Below are 18,240 nucleotides of genomic sequence, written 5' to 3' on the forward strand. Positions count from 1 at the left end.
CTCTGGGGACAGCCTTTCATGGGAACCCTTTGTCCCTGGCCCTGGAGGGATCCTAACTCTAACCATTAAGAGAGACTATTGCTTTGTGCTGCTCAGACCAATCAGATCATGCAGCTAATTTTTGACCATTCATACCTTTTCTAAGTAATGTGAGAACAGTAGTTAAAGGGAGAGAAGGACTTCGGGTTTTTTTTCCTCTGGTTATTTGAGATCTTAGCACCAGCACGTATTACTTTGTTAAAGTAAAAAGGAAAGAGAGACAGAGAGAAAGAGATGGGGGGAGATGGGGAGGAAGGAAAGAGAGAAAGAAAGAAGGAAGGAAAGAAGAGAGAAAGAGGGAGGGAGGGAGGGGAATATGACTTCACCTAGTGCGTGGCCCTTGGTCCTTCACTAAAAAGACTGTCTGACCCCATGGTGCCTCCTAGAAGTAACCATCCTGATAACGGGGCCTGGAAGGATTTCTTAGGGCACACCTGCTCCCTGGTCAGCACAATTTCGTGGTAGCTGTGTTAGTGAATTCTGTCCCTGTAGCAGACCGAAATGCCCCTTTGTCCATTTAGGATTCATTCTGTAGTCCAGGCTGTGTTATTCGCCGCCCCTCCCTGCTGCCTGCTTAGCACTCAATTCCTCTTCAATCACTAATAAACATGTGTTTTTTTATAAACATTTCCTTAATAATAATTTTCCCACATCTAACTAATACAGACTTCATGCTGAAATTTTGAAGTAAGGAATTATAATGCATTTACCAAGATAACTATTAAAGATTATCTTTGCAAAGCCTGACTGTGCCAAACTGAGGTAGAATTCTGCTGCTTACGATGAAAAGGGAGAAGGTGAAGAGGGCACACGTGTGAAAGCACTTTGGAAAATGCAAATCATTTTACAAATATAACATGATATTGTTATTATTACTTGTGTCCGGTGGCAAATGCATTTTCGACATAGGGCCTCTCTCGCCTTCCACTAAGGCATTATGAAGACTATAGAGAGAGTGGCAGTTCCTCTTTTATCTCCTCCTAACGGGAAAAAAAAAGGTCATTTCCTCTAACTGTCATAAAAGTGATTGCCAGATGAGTAACAAAATGTATTTTGTTTTCAGGGAAAGAATACGGCAAAGCTGATGCAAGATGGCTTTATTTGGATCCAACCATTGTGTCTGTGGAAATTCTGACTGTCGTTCTGGGTGGGTTTCTGGCACTGGTTCTCATTTATGCCATCGTCAGAGAGGAACATTATCGGTAAGTGCCCTTCTCCTGTCCTATGGAAAAGAGGAGGAACATTCGCTGTCCCAACGCCAGCATGACATTTGGAGGGGATAATGACCAGAGTTCTTTGTTAGACAAAAAGTAGACTAGAAACGAAAATTGTTAGATATTAGTTAAGGTTCATGGTGCCACCAGGATAATTTCAGACCATTCAAAATAAAAAATATGAGAAATATGATTGTATTGGCAACCTAGATGCCGTGTAGACAAGCACGGTGGTGACAGCATTGGATGATTTGCCACCAATATTTTGGAGAATCAAAAGGTAATATTTGGGGCTTCCCTGATGGCGCAGTGGTTGAGAGTCCGCCTGCCAATGCAGGGAACACGGGTTCATGCCCCGGTCCGGGAAGATCCCACATGCCGCAGGGCGGCTGGGCCCGTGAGCCATGGCCGCTGAGCCTGCGCGTCCGGAGCCTGTGCTCCGCAACGGGAGAGGCCACAAGAGTGAGAGGCCCGCGTACCGCAAAAAAAAAAAAAAAAAAGGTAATATTTGCATCCTTTCCCTCCAACTCATTCTAGAAAACTCCCATTCCGCTTGACACAAAGAAAAATCTCTTATGTAATTCTGAGGTAGACATGCAAGATAAATAAGAAATCTTTCCAGAAGCAGGCTGTGGAGGGTATGAGGAAGGCAGAAGAGTGAGGAGACGAAGGAGAAAGATGGCAGATTAACCATCCATCAGTCAGACCCTGAAACTTCGAACTCCGCTGCCTCCCTCCCTTTCCTTCCTCTCCATCTTAGGGACAGGGTGACCTGGGACAAACAGATTGCTATCCTGGGGATGATTCCCTAAAACAATGTCAAGTAGGCACAACGGCATTCCATTTTCCACCATCTTGTATCAAAGAAGAAGTCTTATGTAAAGCTTCATCATAAAATTTCAGATTTTTTTTTTTTTTTTTTTTTTTTGCGGTACGTGGGCCTCTCACTGCTGTGGCCTCTCCCGTTGTGGAGCACAGGCTCCGGACGCGCAGGCTCAGCGGCCATGGCTCACCGGCCCAGCCGCTCCGCAGCATGTGGGATCTTCCCGGACCGGGGCATGAACCCGTGTCCCCTGCATCGGCAGGTGGACTCTCAACCACTGCGCCACCAGGGAAACCCAAAATTTCAGATTTGAAAGAGACCTCAAAGGTCATTTAATCCACTTTCCCCCACCCAGTTTTACATAGAGAGTTGGCAGGAACAATTAAATTTCTCCTGGGTGCCTTACATGTCCTTGACTCCTTGATCATGGTTGTAGATTTACTACATGCACCCATTTGTTTATTATTTCAAACATTTAACACATACGCATTGTTGAATATGTGCCGGGCACAGTGCTTTATCTACATATCTCGTTTAATCTCCACAATATTATTCAAGGAAGGGACTATTATTATCCCTTTTACAGCAAGTGAAATTGCGGCTCATAGAGAGATTCACATCCAGGTCTCTCTTTACTGGGTCAGTTGTGACCTCACTAAATCTTCCAAAGAATAGGACAGGATACCCAAGAGACCTTCTTCAACTCTGAGGATAATCTTCTAGGAAAGGCACTATTGCTTCTCCAAGGAAAGCATGGGTCTTCATTAATTATCAATTTGCCCCATCAAAGGAGCTCTACGTAAAACCTGAGGTCCAACTTCAGTGAGGTTTTCTGCCGTGGAAGACTGTTGATGCTGCTGGCAGTTTCATCCCTTGTCTCTTTCTCTCTAACAGGCATTTCATACAGATCACCCTGTGTGTGTGTGAATTGTATGGCGGGTGGATGACCTTCTGCCCAGACTGGCTTACGGGAAGCCCCAACCTCAACACCAACAATTGGCTCTACTTTTGGGTCTATCTGGTATTTTTCAATGGTGTTTGGGTTCTGATCCCAGGACTGTTACTGTGGCAGTCATGGGTAGAACTCAAGAAAATGCATCACAAAGGATTCAATTCAGGCAAAAAGTTTCAGTGAATTTTCAAAATCATAAACACCATCAGCGTGCTTTGAGCCAGAATGAATCAGACCTGTTTGTTGGGCCAAAATGTAATACATTCCAGTCTATACTTTTCTTTTATATTGTCATTCTTGAACAACCTAATTGCTTTCAATTGAATCAATTTCAAATGGACTGTAAGGTTGACAAGTTTTGGCTGTTGTTTTTTCCAGTTAAATGGCAATACCGGGAACAGAGAATAAATTTTAACTTGTAATAATAACACATTTAATTATATACTTTTATGGCTAGCATTAATTGTTCTACATTAATAAAGCCAATTATCGTGAAATGCTGTAGAGCATGTTATATTAATTTTTTATTTCAAAGAACATGTTGTTGCTTCAACCTTTGATCTTCCCCCCAGTCTTTTGGTTACCAAAGTGAAACCAGAAACGAAATGAGTGCTTCTGTTTTGCATTTGTACTTTATCAAATTTGTGAAGCCAACAAAAATGATAGTGGAAGGAATTTGTGAGTGGGCTAACTCCTCATGGATGAACACTGGGGTTTCACACAGATGATTGATTTATATCTGTCCTTTTTTAAGGAGGAAGATTTAAGATACCTTACAAAAATACGATAAAAAGTAAATCAGGAAATAGGAACATAGGGAAAATGAGTGAGAAACAATAAGATGAAGGTAAAATTAATATGCAAAATGCATGCCGTGACGTCATATGTACCTGATAGAAGTGAAGCATAAATTTAACACTTACCTTCAGTACCAAGAGGGAGACACGATCACCCTATGTTTCAGAAAACACTCATTTTGGCAGGTGGCTATAGCACTCCATCGGAGGTGGGGAGCGGGTACTCACATTAACTTGCTCAACACCTGACTTTCTTACTAGCCCGTTAGCTCACAGATGTATTCTCTGCCTAGAAGGGTGCCCAGCATATACACCAGGCACTTGGTTGGTTGTGGCAGATGCTGTCACTTAGCTCAGTCTGCATTCCCCCTCCTTCTAGGTGTCCGCTTACCCTGCAGAGAGCTGCAGGTTGTGGTCCTGGATGCAAAATTGTTGTCATCTTTCAGAGGTGCTTGTGAGCGGTTTGGAGGGTGAAAGCATGGAGACTGTTTTCAGCTGTTCCTTTTTTACTTTTGCTGTTTTGTGGCGACAGGTAATGTCTATGACTATGGAAACGTGAGGGTTTGGAGCGTTGGCACATCGAGCGTTCAACTTCGTGGGTACTGAGAGGCAGTTGTGGTTGGGGCAGTGGGAGTAAAGGGTGTGCGGGCTGAGGAGCTCCAGTGGTGGCCTCACTGGCAGTGCCTGCCTTGGGAGGGTCCATCTTGTGGTCATCTGGGAGCCATTCCTAGAAGCTGAGCCAAGCACCTACTCTTGGAGTCCTCCAGTGATTTTTATAAGCATGCTCTATTAAATCCTCCTGCTTACAACACCTAGAGTAATTGCCGTTTTCTATGCTTTTATCCTGAATGACACCTGACTATGATACTCGTTGAATATTGAGTAAGTCTGGCCAAGTAAGTTTGAGGAATATTACGTTAGCACATTAAAGACTTTAGAAGTCCTGCAGTGAAGAAACTAGATTAACTTGTTTAACTCAGCTTTACTCATATTTACCAGACCACTTTAACAAGTAGGATGGTGTTTCATGGAACATCAGATAGGGAAGCACTGAGTAACAGAGTTCCGTTTTCATAGATTAAAAACAAACCAGTTGCCAATAAACAATTAAAATAGAATTTTTAAAAATACCATTTACTATAGCATCAAAACATTCTAATATTTAGGGGGAAATTGAAAGATATTAAGGCTTACACAGAAAATAAAAACAACTATAAAACATTGAGAGAAGTTAAATAAGACCTAAATAAGCAGAGAGATATGTCATGTTCATGGATTGGAAGGCTCAATATTGCAAAGAAGTCAATTCTCCCCAAATTGAGCTATAGATTGAATGTAATCCCAATCAAAATCCCAACAGATTTATCTATTTATCATTTTTTAAATGATAACAAGCTGATTTTAAGATATTTTATGGCAATGCAAAGGGCCAAGAGGGCGAAGACAATGTTGTAGAAGCATAAAGCTGGAGGACTTACTCTACCGTACATCAAGTCTTAATATAAAGCCATAGTAATTAAGGCAATGTGGTATTGGCACCAGAAAGCCAACAGACAGATAGACCAATGGAACAGACTAGAAAGTCCAGAAACAGACCTTCCTGTATATGGACACTGGATTTAGAAAAAAGGTGCCACTGCAGAACAATGGTGAAAGGATGGTCTTTTCAATAAATGGTGCTGGGTCAGTTGCATGTCCATGTGGGAAAAATGAATTTTGATCCTTACGTCACATCATGCACAATATCAACTCCAGGTGAATTGTTGATTTTAGTTTTTTAAATTAATTAATTTATTCATTTTTGGCTGTGTTGGGTCTTTGTTGCTGAGCGTGGGCTTTCTCTAGTTCTGGCGAGCGGGGGCTACTCTTCGTTGTGGTGCGCGGGCTTCTCATTGCAGTGCCTTCTCTTTGTTGTGGAGCACAGGCTCTAGGTGCGTGGGCTTATTGATTTTAATGTGAAAGGCAAACAATAAATCTTCAAGAAGAAAAAAAGTAGAATATATTCTTAAAAAGGATACAGAAAGCTGCAATAATTTTGACTACATTAAAATCAAGTACTTCTGCTCATCAGAATTCACCATTAAGAGAATAAAAAAGGAAGCCAGGGACTTCCCTGGTGGTGCAGTGGTTAAGAATCTACCTGCCAGTGCAGGGGACACGGGTCCGATCCCTGGTCTGGGAGGATCCCACATGCCGCGGAGCAGCTGAGCCCACGAGCCACAACTACTGAGCCTGCACTCTAGAGCCCGCGAGTCAAGACTACTGAGCCTGCACTCTAGAGCCCGCGAGCCACAACTACTGAGCCCATGTGCCACAACTACTGAAGCCCGCACACCGAGAGCCCGTGCTCCACAAGAAGAGAAGCCACCGCAATGAGAAGCCCGCACACCGCAACTAGAGAAAGCCCACATGCAGTAAGGAAAACCCAAAGCAGCCAAAAATAAATTAAGAAAAAAAAAAAGCAGAAGGTAGAAGACGTTTGTAGTACATATAATTGACAAAAGACCTATCCCAATGGGTAAATCAGTTAGAGAAAGACAATCTAATCAAAAAGTTGACAAGATATTTGAATAAATACTTCACAAAAGAGAAGGCAATTCAGGAAATGATAAGTAAGGCCACAGTAAGATGTTGCTGTACACCTATAAAAATGGCTAAAACTAAAAGGACTGACAATTATGAGGGTTGGTGAAGATGTGGAACCACTGGAACTCTCATACACTGCTGGTGGAATGTAAAGTGGAAAACTACTTTGAAATTAAACTGAACGTGTGCAAGCCCTGAAACCCAGCAATCTGACTCTTAGGTATACTTCACAGAAGTGCTTACTATGTGTACCAGAATGGCAGCATTATAACCCCAAGCCGGAAACAACCTAAATGAGTAAATTGTGGTCTATACATACAGTGGACTACTGTACAGTGAAAATTATAGGAATGAAAATTAACAACCTACTTCTCATAACAACATGGATGAATTAGTGATAAGTGAAAGAAATAGTGATAAGTGAAAGAAGCCAGACTAAAAGGATACATATTGTGTGATTCCATTTTTGTAATGTAATCAAAAACAGATAAAACTGTGGTGTTAAAGATCAGGACAGAGATTGCCTCTGGGGAAGAGGGTGGGTATAGTGATGGGGAGAAGGCATGAAGGGGCTTCTGAGGTGCTGGTAATGTTTTATTTTTTTCCTTTGAGCGGTTGTTATAATTTGCGATAATTCATTCAGCTGTACCTTTATGAATGGTGTGCTTTTCTCTATATATGTTATACTTCAATTTAAACATTTTATTTTTAAAGATTCCTGGTATGAAGACCTGAAATATGTCTCCAGTGGGTCCTCATGAAGAGGACGCTATGTCCTTGACAGCAGAATTTAGTACAGCTCGGGCTGTTTCTAACAGTGTCTCCCACGTGGGCTGAAGGCAGGATGCCAGAGAGAGAGTGTGTAAAAGCCTTTCTATGAGGGATTACCCAGTTGTTTCCAGTACTTTGCTCTCTGCTGATCTGGCTCAATCCAAGGGTAAACAGAGTAGAGAAAAATGGATGGGCTGCATATCCTGCAGGCAGTCCTGAAAACATGGTTTTTCTCAACTGAGTTTTTGCTGAGTATTGGATGGGAGAGAAATGGAGATTATAGACTCTGACAGGAACTTGGAGGACAGATACATTCTACTGCCAAGTAAGGACAGATCTAAATGTTTTAACCCTTAAGTGAGTTGGAAGAAAGATTGATGTCCCCAGATGAAGTCTTAACAGGTCACTGAAAATAGAAGCCCATCTCCCTGTGACAGGGAGGTAGGGAAAGGTGACATAGGTAATACTGTATTTCATTAACTCTAAGATGGATATTGTCCACCCACATTTTAACATTTTAAAAATTAGAATGTATTTTACAGTTGATGTGTCCTAATTGAGTTGGCAGTGTTTTTTCTTACAAAAATAGGATCCATCTTATAATTGATGGCATCTTAGATTCCATTAAATAAGTCACTGCCTTCAATATCGTTCCTCTTTTCAAGCCTCGATATCCCCCACTACTTGGAGGTGACAGTTCAAATATATTTTAAGTCTAAACTTTGCTTTTGGGACCTTAGGAATCATGTACTTCCCTATCCCCCCCACCCGCACGCCCCGCTTCTATCACATTCGTTTCCTAGGAGCCAGCCATAGAAGGAATATTTGGAGGAACATATCAAATGATTTGCAGTAAGTTATGAATTGCTTATGTTGATGGTAACTGGATTCCTTCAGACTGTCCATCACTCCCCAGGATTGTTTACACTATAAATTTCCTCTGCATACTCTGCCTTTGCAGATAATGTTGAGGCAGCTCTCGGCATAACCCATCTAAACTCAGAGTCTAAATGATGACGTTTCCTTGTATTTGATTATGTCAGCTTCACAACTCCTGAAGTGCTAGCTAGCACTGAGGCGCCAGGAACAATCTGCAGAGACTGCAGTATGAAACAGTAAAAGAAAACGTGGTCCAAGCAAGGCTTGATGGAAACCAAAATGCACAGAGCTTGGAGAAGAATCCTTTGTTTTCTTTGTTTTTTTTTCAAATTATTCTTAAAATCCATGAGCTTTTTTTTTTTTTTTTTTTTTTTTTGCTGTACGCGGACCTCTCACCGCTGTGGCCTCTCCCGTTGCGGAGCACAGGCTCCGGACGCACAGGCTCCGCGGCCATGGCTCGCGGGCCCAGCCGCTCCGCGGCATGTGGGATCTTCTGGGATCGGGGCACGAACCCGTGTCCCCTGCATCGGCAGGCGGACTCTCAACCACTGCGCCACCAGGGAAGCCCCATGAGCATTTTTTTGTTTGTTTGGTTTGAAAGCTGGAGTTTGGATCTAAAAATAAATAATTTATAATGAGAATAATTGGGCCAAACCATGAATGAGAAAGGTTAACTGTTGCTGTCCTTACCTTTAATAAAATGCCCTTGAGGTAACAGGGAGGGGCCTGGCAGGCCTCCTCCACCCACTGTGCTTTTGGAAAGAAACTACATCTTCTCTCCCCTTCCAGTGGCAGACCCGACCTCACAAAGTCCATATCCTGCGCCACTTCACTGCAGGAAGCAAATCACATCCATTAATTCACATGAAGATGCTAATAACTGATAGTGGTTTGATGTATTATCTGTCCCAAATATATTTGCATTAAAAAAATATACAATTGATTCATGTCCGTTGCTGAAAACTAAGCAGATAAGCAAAAAGAAAAAAATAATCATTACCCCCAGTATCATCAGACAGAACCACTATTACACATTTAGTTTCCATTTCTCAAGCTCTTGTCCGTGCTTGTATTAACATCTGGGGGAGGCTTTTAACACTTGAAGAAGGACTTTAACCTCCCTCCTTCCTTCCTCTCTGTCCCTTGCCCCAGATTTATCATCCAAGAAGTAGCAGTTGTACATGTACACACAAAACCGACTGGTAGTATTACAGAACATGCTCCCATTCTTGAGATATTCATGCGCCTATAGAGGTTGATAGGTAGCAGTTATCATTTATTTTATGTCCACACAGATCAAGTTGACATCTTAAAATATTGGATTGGCCACCTCCCAGCTCTTCAAGGGAGGGATGCAGTATGCTGAGCGTGCTGCAGTGTTACCTTTTAGGTGTTTAATCCCTTCCCCTCCAGAAGCCTTCCCTCAGTCCCCCAGGAGTCGGAAGGGGAGGACTCTGAATTCTTGTAGCCCTTGTCTGTGTCACTTAAGTGGCCCTGTATTGTTTTGTTATTTTTTATTTTTTTTTTTTTTCTGTACGCGGACCTCTCACTGCCGTGGCCTCTCCCGTTGCGGAGCACAGGCTCCGGACACACAGGCTCCGCGGCCATGGCTCGCGGGCCCAGCCACTGCGCGGCACGTGGGATCTTCCGGGATAGGGGCACGAACCCGTGTCCCCTGCATCGGCAGGCGGACTCTCAACCACTGCGCCACCAGGGAAGCCCTGTTTTGTTATTTTTGACATCCACCTTCCCAACTACACAGGGGCCCCTCAAGGCCACGCTGAGAACCCTAGAATCATGTATAGTTTAAAGGGGCCTTGAACGGGTCCAGTTCATATACGAGGAGACTGAGGCTCAGGGGGGTTAGATAACCTGCCCAAGGCCACAGAGCTTTTCAGTGAACTAGAACCTAGTTCACTTAAAAGTACTCTTTCTAGCCCAACAGTGTTAGACCTGTTTCCAGAAGCCTACAAGCTATGAAAATTATTCAATTTTGTGGAAAAAAAAATTTAACCTCAGCACATTTCTGATCATCTAGGTCTATTCATTATACTTGAGTAGCCTCTCAATTTCATTGTTTTGATCTTGTGTTTTGTATTGTCCTGTAAGTATTTTTCACTGGTTGGACCAAGTGGTCAGGTAGCAGCAGTTAACATTAATGCTTTGGTTTTTCTAGGGGGAGGGGTGACAAAGTGGAGGACTCGCTCTCAGGGTCCCCACTTTTTCAAATTTGAGCAACACTCCAGCACAGCACATGACTTCTTGTTCCCCACAACTGTGTTTGCTGATGATGCATTTTAGTTTAAAAATAAATTAAATATTCTGTCTTGGCCTCTCATTTCTGATTCACTGTATTGTGCTGAAAGTAACTGTGAACAGATTTTTGGCATTTCTTGGTTGCATTTTGGGAGTCGGACTGATTTTGGTCCCGGGGGTGGGGATGGGAGGGTGGGATCGAATCTCCAAGAACTGGAAGCAGGAAATGGATCTCACTGGTGTGCCTTGAGTGCCCACAGTTTGAACTGTCTCCATAAAGTCAGTGCTTGTCTGGAGATGGGACCGCAAATATTCATGCCCCCTGCAACAGTGACATCTGGTGGCCCTGGGGTAATAGGACAGCAGTCGAGTGGCTGATCTGTGGATTTTGATGAGATGACCTTATTCTATATATACTTGTTGCTGTAGGAGCCACTGCCCCTTCCCAGGGAGCCCCGTTTCCTCCTGTGACACACCCCCCTCCAATCGCCCTACACCCAGGAAGCACCTGCAGCAGCGCCCCTGCTTCCTGGGGGCACTCTCCTCCCAGGCCCCCTGGCAGCCGGGCTGGGAAGAAGTGGACTTGCCCCATCTGGCGCGTGTCAGCCGCCAGCGGCCACGTCAGGCCAGGCCTGGCCTGAATTCTGGTGTTCGAGGGCCAGTGATTTACTGCCTGCCTGGGCAGCAGGTGGCTGGGGTATTTTTAGTGTGTGGAGCCTTTAGGAGTGGGGTTGGGTGTGGGCAGGAGGCAGCGGTGAGGTCTGGGGGAGTTAGCTCTTCCGAGGTTCAAGTTGAAAGCCTCCTAATTGGGTGGGGGGGGTCTGTTTCCTAACCTCCTGTAGGCTTTCAGGTTCTTGGTACGTCTTCTTCAATCTGTCTGCCTTTTTCCTTTGCTTGGTCAGTTTGTAAGCATGAACTAGAGAAAGTGGAAACCTTCGGGATGCCAAGTTGTTTGGTATCTAGGAAAACACTGGGTACTATTAACGCCCTGCACCTGTATTCATTCCACTTCATAGCTCTTTTCTGTTCATTGTATTATCTGATCCTCACGATAATCCCTCACGCTCTGTGGACAGGGATTATCATCTTCCTTCTACAGGAGAAGAACTGGCCACGAAAGGTGAGCATCTGTCCCGTGCCACAGGGAGCACACGGGACAGACCCCGGAGCTGAGCTGTGCGGGTTTTGCCGCTAAGCGGTGCTGAGCTCGAACCCGCTGCCCCGGCTCACGTGCCGTGGGATTTGGGGCCCAGATGCTTGGGTCCTGAGTCTCCTTATCCAGAAACGGAGTCGTGGTACTTGGCACACACAGCTGTGAGGATGAGCACATATCAATCACTCCACCCGCTGTTCTGATCCAAGTAAAAGCTTACACGTTTATTTAGCTTTTGACTGGGTCTGTTACCCGGGTTCTGAACATATGACATCGCCGCTGCCTCCGTGTGAGAGACAATCTCAGAATCAACAATTAAACGTGCCAGGCGCTCAGGCCTCGAGCAGAGCAACCGGCCGAAACCTGGGGCTTCTGAGCAGGCACATCAGAACAAAATTAAGACGCCTGTGGGCCGGGAAGCTTTGCCAGTCTGACCATCTGAGACTGAGTTTGAGTTACTTTCCCGCTGCTGTTACTTGGTGGCGTCAGGGCTTTTGTGATTGCTTGTCCTCGGAATCTTTTTGTTTCCTTTCTAAGGAAACATTCTGCTTGTGCTTCAGAGAAGAGGGATTTTCGTCAGCACCTGTATGGAGCGTTGTCAGCACCAGGAGAGACCAGAAGAAACTGGGAAAATACGTGACAGAGCCTCCTGTGGTGAGGGAGCTGGAAACAGCTATGACTGTGAGTTGCCGACTCCTGCATTTCACCCAGACCAGCTGAGCTGGACCCCTGGGGTTGTCCTCTCCGCGGCTGCCCCTACCATGTCCAGAACCAAGCCTGACAAAGCCTGAGCCTCGAGGTCTATCCCCAGTTGGGGGTTAGGGCTGCTGCCAGGCTGATCTTAGGTTTGGGTGGGGCTGCCATGGATCTGTGGGCCCACTGGGCCCCAGCCTCCCAACTGGGTGCCTAGGTACCTTAGAACTGGACCTGTGCCTCTGTGGCTTTGTGTAGTTAGCACTTCAGTTTGCCATGGGGATAGAATCTGTCGTGAACCTCAGTTTATTTGCCTGTTGGCCCTGAAACTCTAAGTAGACCTCACTGGTGGAGAGGGGCTTGGCGGTGGTGGTGAAGGTGACACGTGGGAACCAGGTCCTTTTCCTGTTGGTGCCGGCTCCAGTAGTTTAGTAAGAAAGCATCATCAGTAGTTCACTAGTCTGAAGTCACGTTCTGTGTTGAAAGGGTTCCGTGGTCATGATCAAAGTGGTATACCATACCCCTGCCCGCCTTGCTTTAGAGATTGACTATTCCCATCATCATATTCAGGGCTCTGAGATGTCCTACAGTGGAGAAACCTGTGTAATTCCATTAAGCCCACATTTCCCAAGCTTGTTGAACCATGGAACCCTCTTTTCAGGCCAGTAGCCCTTCACAACCTTCAGAGCTAGTGTTTCACAGATCCTACCTTGGGAAGCACGGGCACAAACCATGCCACAGCCATGAGAGCTGAGAGCCATGAGAGCTGTCAGCTGCCTTAACTCGTGGCTGCATCCACCCCCGATGGCATCTCCTTGGACACTGATCCCTCCTGAAAGCGAACCTGAGCTCATCCCATCATGAGTCAGCCCCGCCTGGCCCATCTCCCCACTCCTAATCCCACTCAGCCCTGGCTTTCTACCACCTCCCAGTTGGCCTGGTAGCTGAGCCATCATAAGTCAGCAGGGGGGGCGGGGAGGATTCCCCTGTGTCTCCAAATCTTCCCAAAGATGCCACAGCCATTTTCCCCGTCCCTGCCCCCATCAACACCCAGAGGTGCCGCTCACCTCGAGGCCAGGAGCCCCTTGGGCAGCGATCTTCTTGCTTTTCCCTGCTTTCCTCCCTTCCGGTTCCTCAGCCTATGCTTCCCCACATCTGCTTAGAGCGCCCTGGGCCTGGGAGGAACCTTTTATTAAGTGAACCCGTCCCACACACAACCTCAGTCCTGATTTGGCAGACTTCAGCCCTGGCTACCCTGGCCATTCTGAGAATGTATTACCCTATTTTTTTCCCTTAAATCCAAGCAAGATGTCAACCACAGTCCTTGAATCTGCCTGTCCTTCATCCCTGGTTTCCCTCCTCTTCACATCCCCAGACCCCCAAGTTTCGGATGAGTCTCTCCCACCTGGCAGCCCCATTCCAAGCAGAGGAGACACTGCAGGAAGGACGAGGGTGGTTTGTTACAGGACTGGGTGAGGTTAAATCCCAGGGGCTCCTGCCCAGCTAAGGTGCATTTTCCCCTATGCTTTATGATGTTTTCCTCCTCTCTGCCTTGGTCAACATCATACGGGAGTCACTGCTTTGAATCCATTCTGGGATCTCTGGCTTTAGAACCCATCGCCTGCTCCTCATTCTTTACTGAAACCTGCTCTCAGCGTAGCATCTGATCAGTACATTCCCATGAAGTTAGAATCAGCTAAACACCCCCAAGATGGGAGAGAGTTCTGTGGCCAGGGACTCCTCCTGGGAGCATGTGAAATTGGGAAACTAAGGAATCTAAGAAGTCTAATACGCAATTTCACACAACTTATAGCTGAGAAGTAGCCGTTGTCACCGCATGCTCACCCTCAACATCTAGGGGTGCATATCCCCCTGGCATGGCCACATTTATGTTAGACTGTCTTCAGTAAAAAAATGTCAAAGCGTATGCTAAGTAAGTAGGACACCTGTCATCCACCACACCTGTCTGAGGTTAAGAGTTCTTTTCCTTAGCTCGTAAATGATTAAAGACTCAAGCTCTTTTTATGATTTGACCTTGGGAAACCACCCCTGAGCATTATTTTATAAACCTGTGAAATCTTGGTATAAAACTGTAGATGGGTGGTTTCCAACACTTTGTGCCTGTGTTAGTCACCCAGCACTGAGGGGGAAAAAAACCACAAAAATCTTTTCAGTGGCATGCAGCAATAAGCATTTGTCTTCAGAGCTCTGTGGATCATCAGGGATTTGGCTGACCCAGGCTGGGCTCAGCTGGTCGACTCTGCTAAGGCTGCAGTGGCTCAGTGGCTCTGCTACTCACTTCAGGTCTCTGGACCACTCGGTCGTTTTGCTCTACATGCCTCTCATCCTATCCTCCTTAGACAGCAGGTTAGCTGAAGCTTGTTCTTCTGATGGCAGAGGCGGAAGAGGGTAAACCCCAGTGTGCAAGCACTTTTCAAACCCCTGCTTGTGTCCGTCTACTGACATCCCACTGGCAAAGAAAGTCATATGGCCAACCCCAATATCAACAAAGAAGGACATTCCATCCATGATGAAGCCATAGCAAGTGTGTGGATGGAGAAAGGAGTGAAGAATTTGGGTCCAGTAATACCACCATGCTCACCTGTGGCACACAGGGACGAGATAAAGGGTTTCTTCTGCCAATCGTTGCTAGCAGCGTTCTCTTGCAACAAAGATGCTACAGGGAGCCCAGCAGTCGGGGGAAACTTCTGAAGGTTAAACAGCTCACAGGCTCCCTATGACCAGAGAACCAGGTGACCATCCTGATCAGTCCAATGCAGGTTCCGGTGGGGGTGGGTAGCCCAGGAGCCCAAGTGAGGAGAGAGCAGGCAGCGGAAGTGCGGAGGGCGGTGCAGCCACCGAAGTGCCCTTCCACGGCTAAGGGTGCGAACCGTTATGCTCTGACATACAGATGCCAAGGAAAGCACTGAGGAGGTTAGAACTGAGGCCAGCCAGGGGAAGACCAGCTTTACCCAAGATCAGAGCAGGAAGGAATACCAAATACGTGAGGTTGAGACCCTGACTTGAGCCTACAGTTAGTTGGGTTTATACGCTTAAATTAACCATTGGGTAAGCAAGGTTACCCATCAAGTCCTGGTTGCTCTTGCCTTATTTATTTATTATTTAAAATATAGTTTTTATTTATTTTATTTTTTAAAATTTATTTATTTTGGGCTGCGATGGGTCTTCGTTGCTGCGCATGGGCTCTCTCTAGTTGTGGCGAGCGGGGGCTACTCTTCGTTGCAGTGCGTGGGCTTCTCATTGCAGTGGCTTCTCTTGTTGCGGAGCACTGGCTCTAGGTGCCCGGGCTTCAGTAGTTGTGGCACATGAGCTTTAGAGCACAGGCTCAGTAGTTGTGGTGCACGGGCTTAGTTGCTCTGAGGCATGTGGGATCCTCCTGGACCAGGGATCAAACCCGTGTCCCCTGCACTGGCAGGCAGATTCTTAGCCACTGAGCCACCAGGTAAGTCCCTAGTTTTTATTTTTATAAAAATAACACAGGTATCTAGTTTAAGAAGTGAAATAAAAACAGGGACTTATAATGGAAAACAACAGTCTCCTGCTCATCCCTACTAAGCCCCGACTGCTTCTCCCCAGAAACAGCTGTTTTAGCTGTGCCTTCTTATCTTTTCCCTACATTTTTTTTTCCAAATTTGTGTTGCTGTTCCTTGATTTTTCAACCTTAGACATAATCTATTCTCTTCCTACCTTGGAAAATGAGAATTTAACTCTCTTACATTCTCCCCCATGCTCTACCCACACACATATATTTCCCTTCCCCGCATCTTCCCAATATAGATATTTTGGTTAAATGAATATTTTAGTATTTACATTATTATGACTTATGTAAAAAATTTTCACAACTGAGCCATTTAGTATGCTATGATTACAAAAAGTGCAACTTTCGTTTCCCTATTTTTTTTGTCTGTTTGCTTGGTTTTCTAAATACTTATCAATAATACAACCCTAGAGGGACTTCTCTGGTGGCACAGTGGTTAAGAATCCGCCTGCCAGTGAAGGGGACACAGGTTTGAGCCCTAGTCCGGGAAGATCCCACATTGCTGCGGAGCAACTAAGCCCACGAGCCACAACTACTGAGCCCATGTGCCACAACTACTGAAGCTGGCGCGCCTAAAGCCCGTGCTCTGCAACAAGAGAAGCCACTGCAATGAGAAGCCCGCGCACTGCAACGAAGAGTAGCCCCCGCTCACTGCAACTAGAGAAAGCCCGCATGCAGCAATGAAGACCCAACACAGCCAAAAATAAATAAAAAATAAAAAATACAACCCTAGACTGTCAAAACTGAAAATTTCACTGATACAATCAAACAGGTAAAGTAAACTGTTGGGTTTTTTGGTTTGTTTGAGACATCCTTCTGGGAATGTTGTTCTGAAAACTCCTTTGCTTCCCTCTGTTGGTGAATTCCATGTTGCCTGCATCCCAGGTCTTCATTTTGGTTTATTCTCTTGAGGGAGAATGACTAACAGTAGCCTTCTAAATTTTTTTTTTTTTTTTGATTTATGGCTGTGTTGGCTCTTTGTTTCTGTGCGAGGGCTTTCTCTAGTTGCGGCAAATGGGGGCCACTCCTCATCACGGTGCGCGGGCCTCTCACTATCGCGGCCTCTCTTGTTGTGGAGTACAGGCTCCAGACGCGCAGGCTCAGTAATTGTGGCTCACGGAGCTCGTTGCTCCGTGGCATGTGGGATCTTCCCGGACCAGGGCTCGAACCCGTGTTCCCTGCATTAGCCGGCAGATTCTCAACCACTGCGCCACCAGGGAAGCCCCGCCCCTACCAGTAGCCTTCTAATAAAAGATGCATGTGTTCTTGTTTGTCTGAAAATGTCATTATTCTATCTTCACTATTGATAGCTAGATTGGGTGTAAAATTCTATGTTGGAAATAATTTTCCCTCAGAATGTTTTAACTTCTCATTTTGAAATAATTTTAAGCTTACAGAAAAGTTCCGAAAACATTACAGAGCTCTATCTAGTGCCTTTACCCAGCTTCCCCTAATGGTAACATCTTACATAGCTGTAGTACAGTGATCAAAATTAAGAAATTAACTAAAAAAAAGGAAAGAAAAGAAGTTAACTCATGCACTTCTCAGGGTACAACATCAAAATTAAAAAAAGCAAGTAAGTAATTAACGTTGGTACACTGCCGTTAACAAAGTGACAGACTTTGGATCTCACCAGTTTTTCCAGTAGTGTCGTTTTACTTTTCCAAGATCCAATCCAGGATCTCACATTATATTTAGCTGCTGAATCTTCTTAGTCTCCCACATCTAGAACACATCCTCAGTCTGTCTTTGTCTTTCATGATCTTAACAATTTTGAAGAATACTGGTCAATTATTTTGTAGAATGTCCCTCAGTTTGGATTTGTCTGATATTTTCTCATGATTAAATTGAGGTTATGGATTTGGGGCAAGAATACCACAGAGGTGATGTGCCCATCTGAGTGCATCCTATCAGGGGGACATGATGGTGCTGTGTACTGCTCAGGGTGTTCATCTTGATCATTTGGCTAAGTAGTTTATGCCAGGCTTCTCACTGTCAAGTTACTATTTTTCCTTTTATAATTAGTAAATATATTGGTAGACATAATTTAAGACTATGCAAATATCTTGTTTATCCTCAAACTTTCACCTACAAATTTTAGCATCCATTGGTGGATCTTGCCTACAATTATTACTGTAATGTTCTTAATGATAATTTTCTATTTCCCTCATTTCTTTAACATTTATTAATGAAATTCTTTTGTAAGATAGAGCTGTCCCTTCTCCTCCATGTACTTAGTCATTCATTTATTTACTTGTATCAATGTGGACTCATAGACATTTATTTTATTCTATTTTATTCTAGAGGTTATAGTACAATTTTATTGTGCAAATTGCCCTCTGAATTTTGAAGGCTTTGCTCCGTTATCCTATGGATTTCAGTATTACTATTAAGAAGTTTAATAGTAGCCTGATTCTTGACCTTTCATAGTGACCCATTTTTCTTTTTTAGGATGTTCTGAAATTTTACAATATTGTGCTTTTTTGTTTATCTTTATAACATGCATTTGTATTGGGCA

General features: G+C 44.8%; 1 protein-coding gene across 1 annotated transcript in view; it reads left to right on the forward strand.

Moving 5' to 3' along the window:
* EBPL (EBP like) overlaps nucleotides 1–3,519 on the forward strand; it is a 43,504-nt gene extending 39,985 nt beyond the window's left edge. Inside the window, exons 3-4 of the mRNA XM_081214600.1 lie at nucleotides 1,103–1,241; nucleotides 2,971–3,519. Coding sequence (XP_081070726.1) covers nucleotides 1,103–1,241; nucleotides 2,971–3,211 — 380 coding nt within the window. The 3' untranslated portion in view covers nucleotides 3,212–3,519. The remainder of the gene's footprint in view (nucleotides 1–1,102; nucleotides 1,242–2,970) is intronic.
* The last annotated feature ends 14,721 nt before the right edge of the window (nucleotides 3,520–18,240 follow it).

Source organism: Mesoplodon bidens, assembly GCF_964165515.1.
Source record: "Mesoplodon bidens genome assembly, chromosome: 17".
Lineage (NCBI taxonomy): Eukaryota > Metazoa > Chordata > Mammalia > Artiodactyla > Ziphiidae > Mesoplodon > Mesoplodon bidens.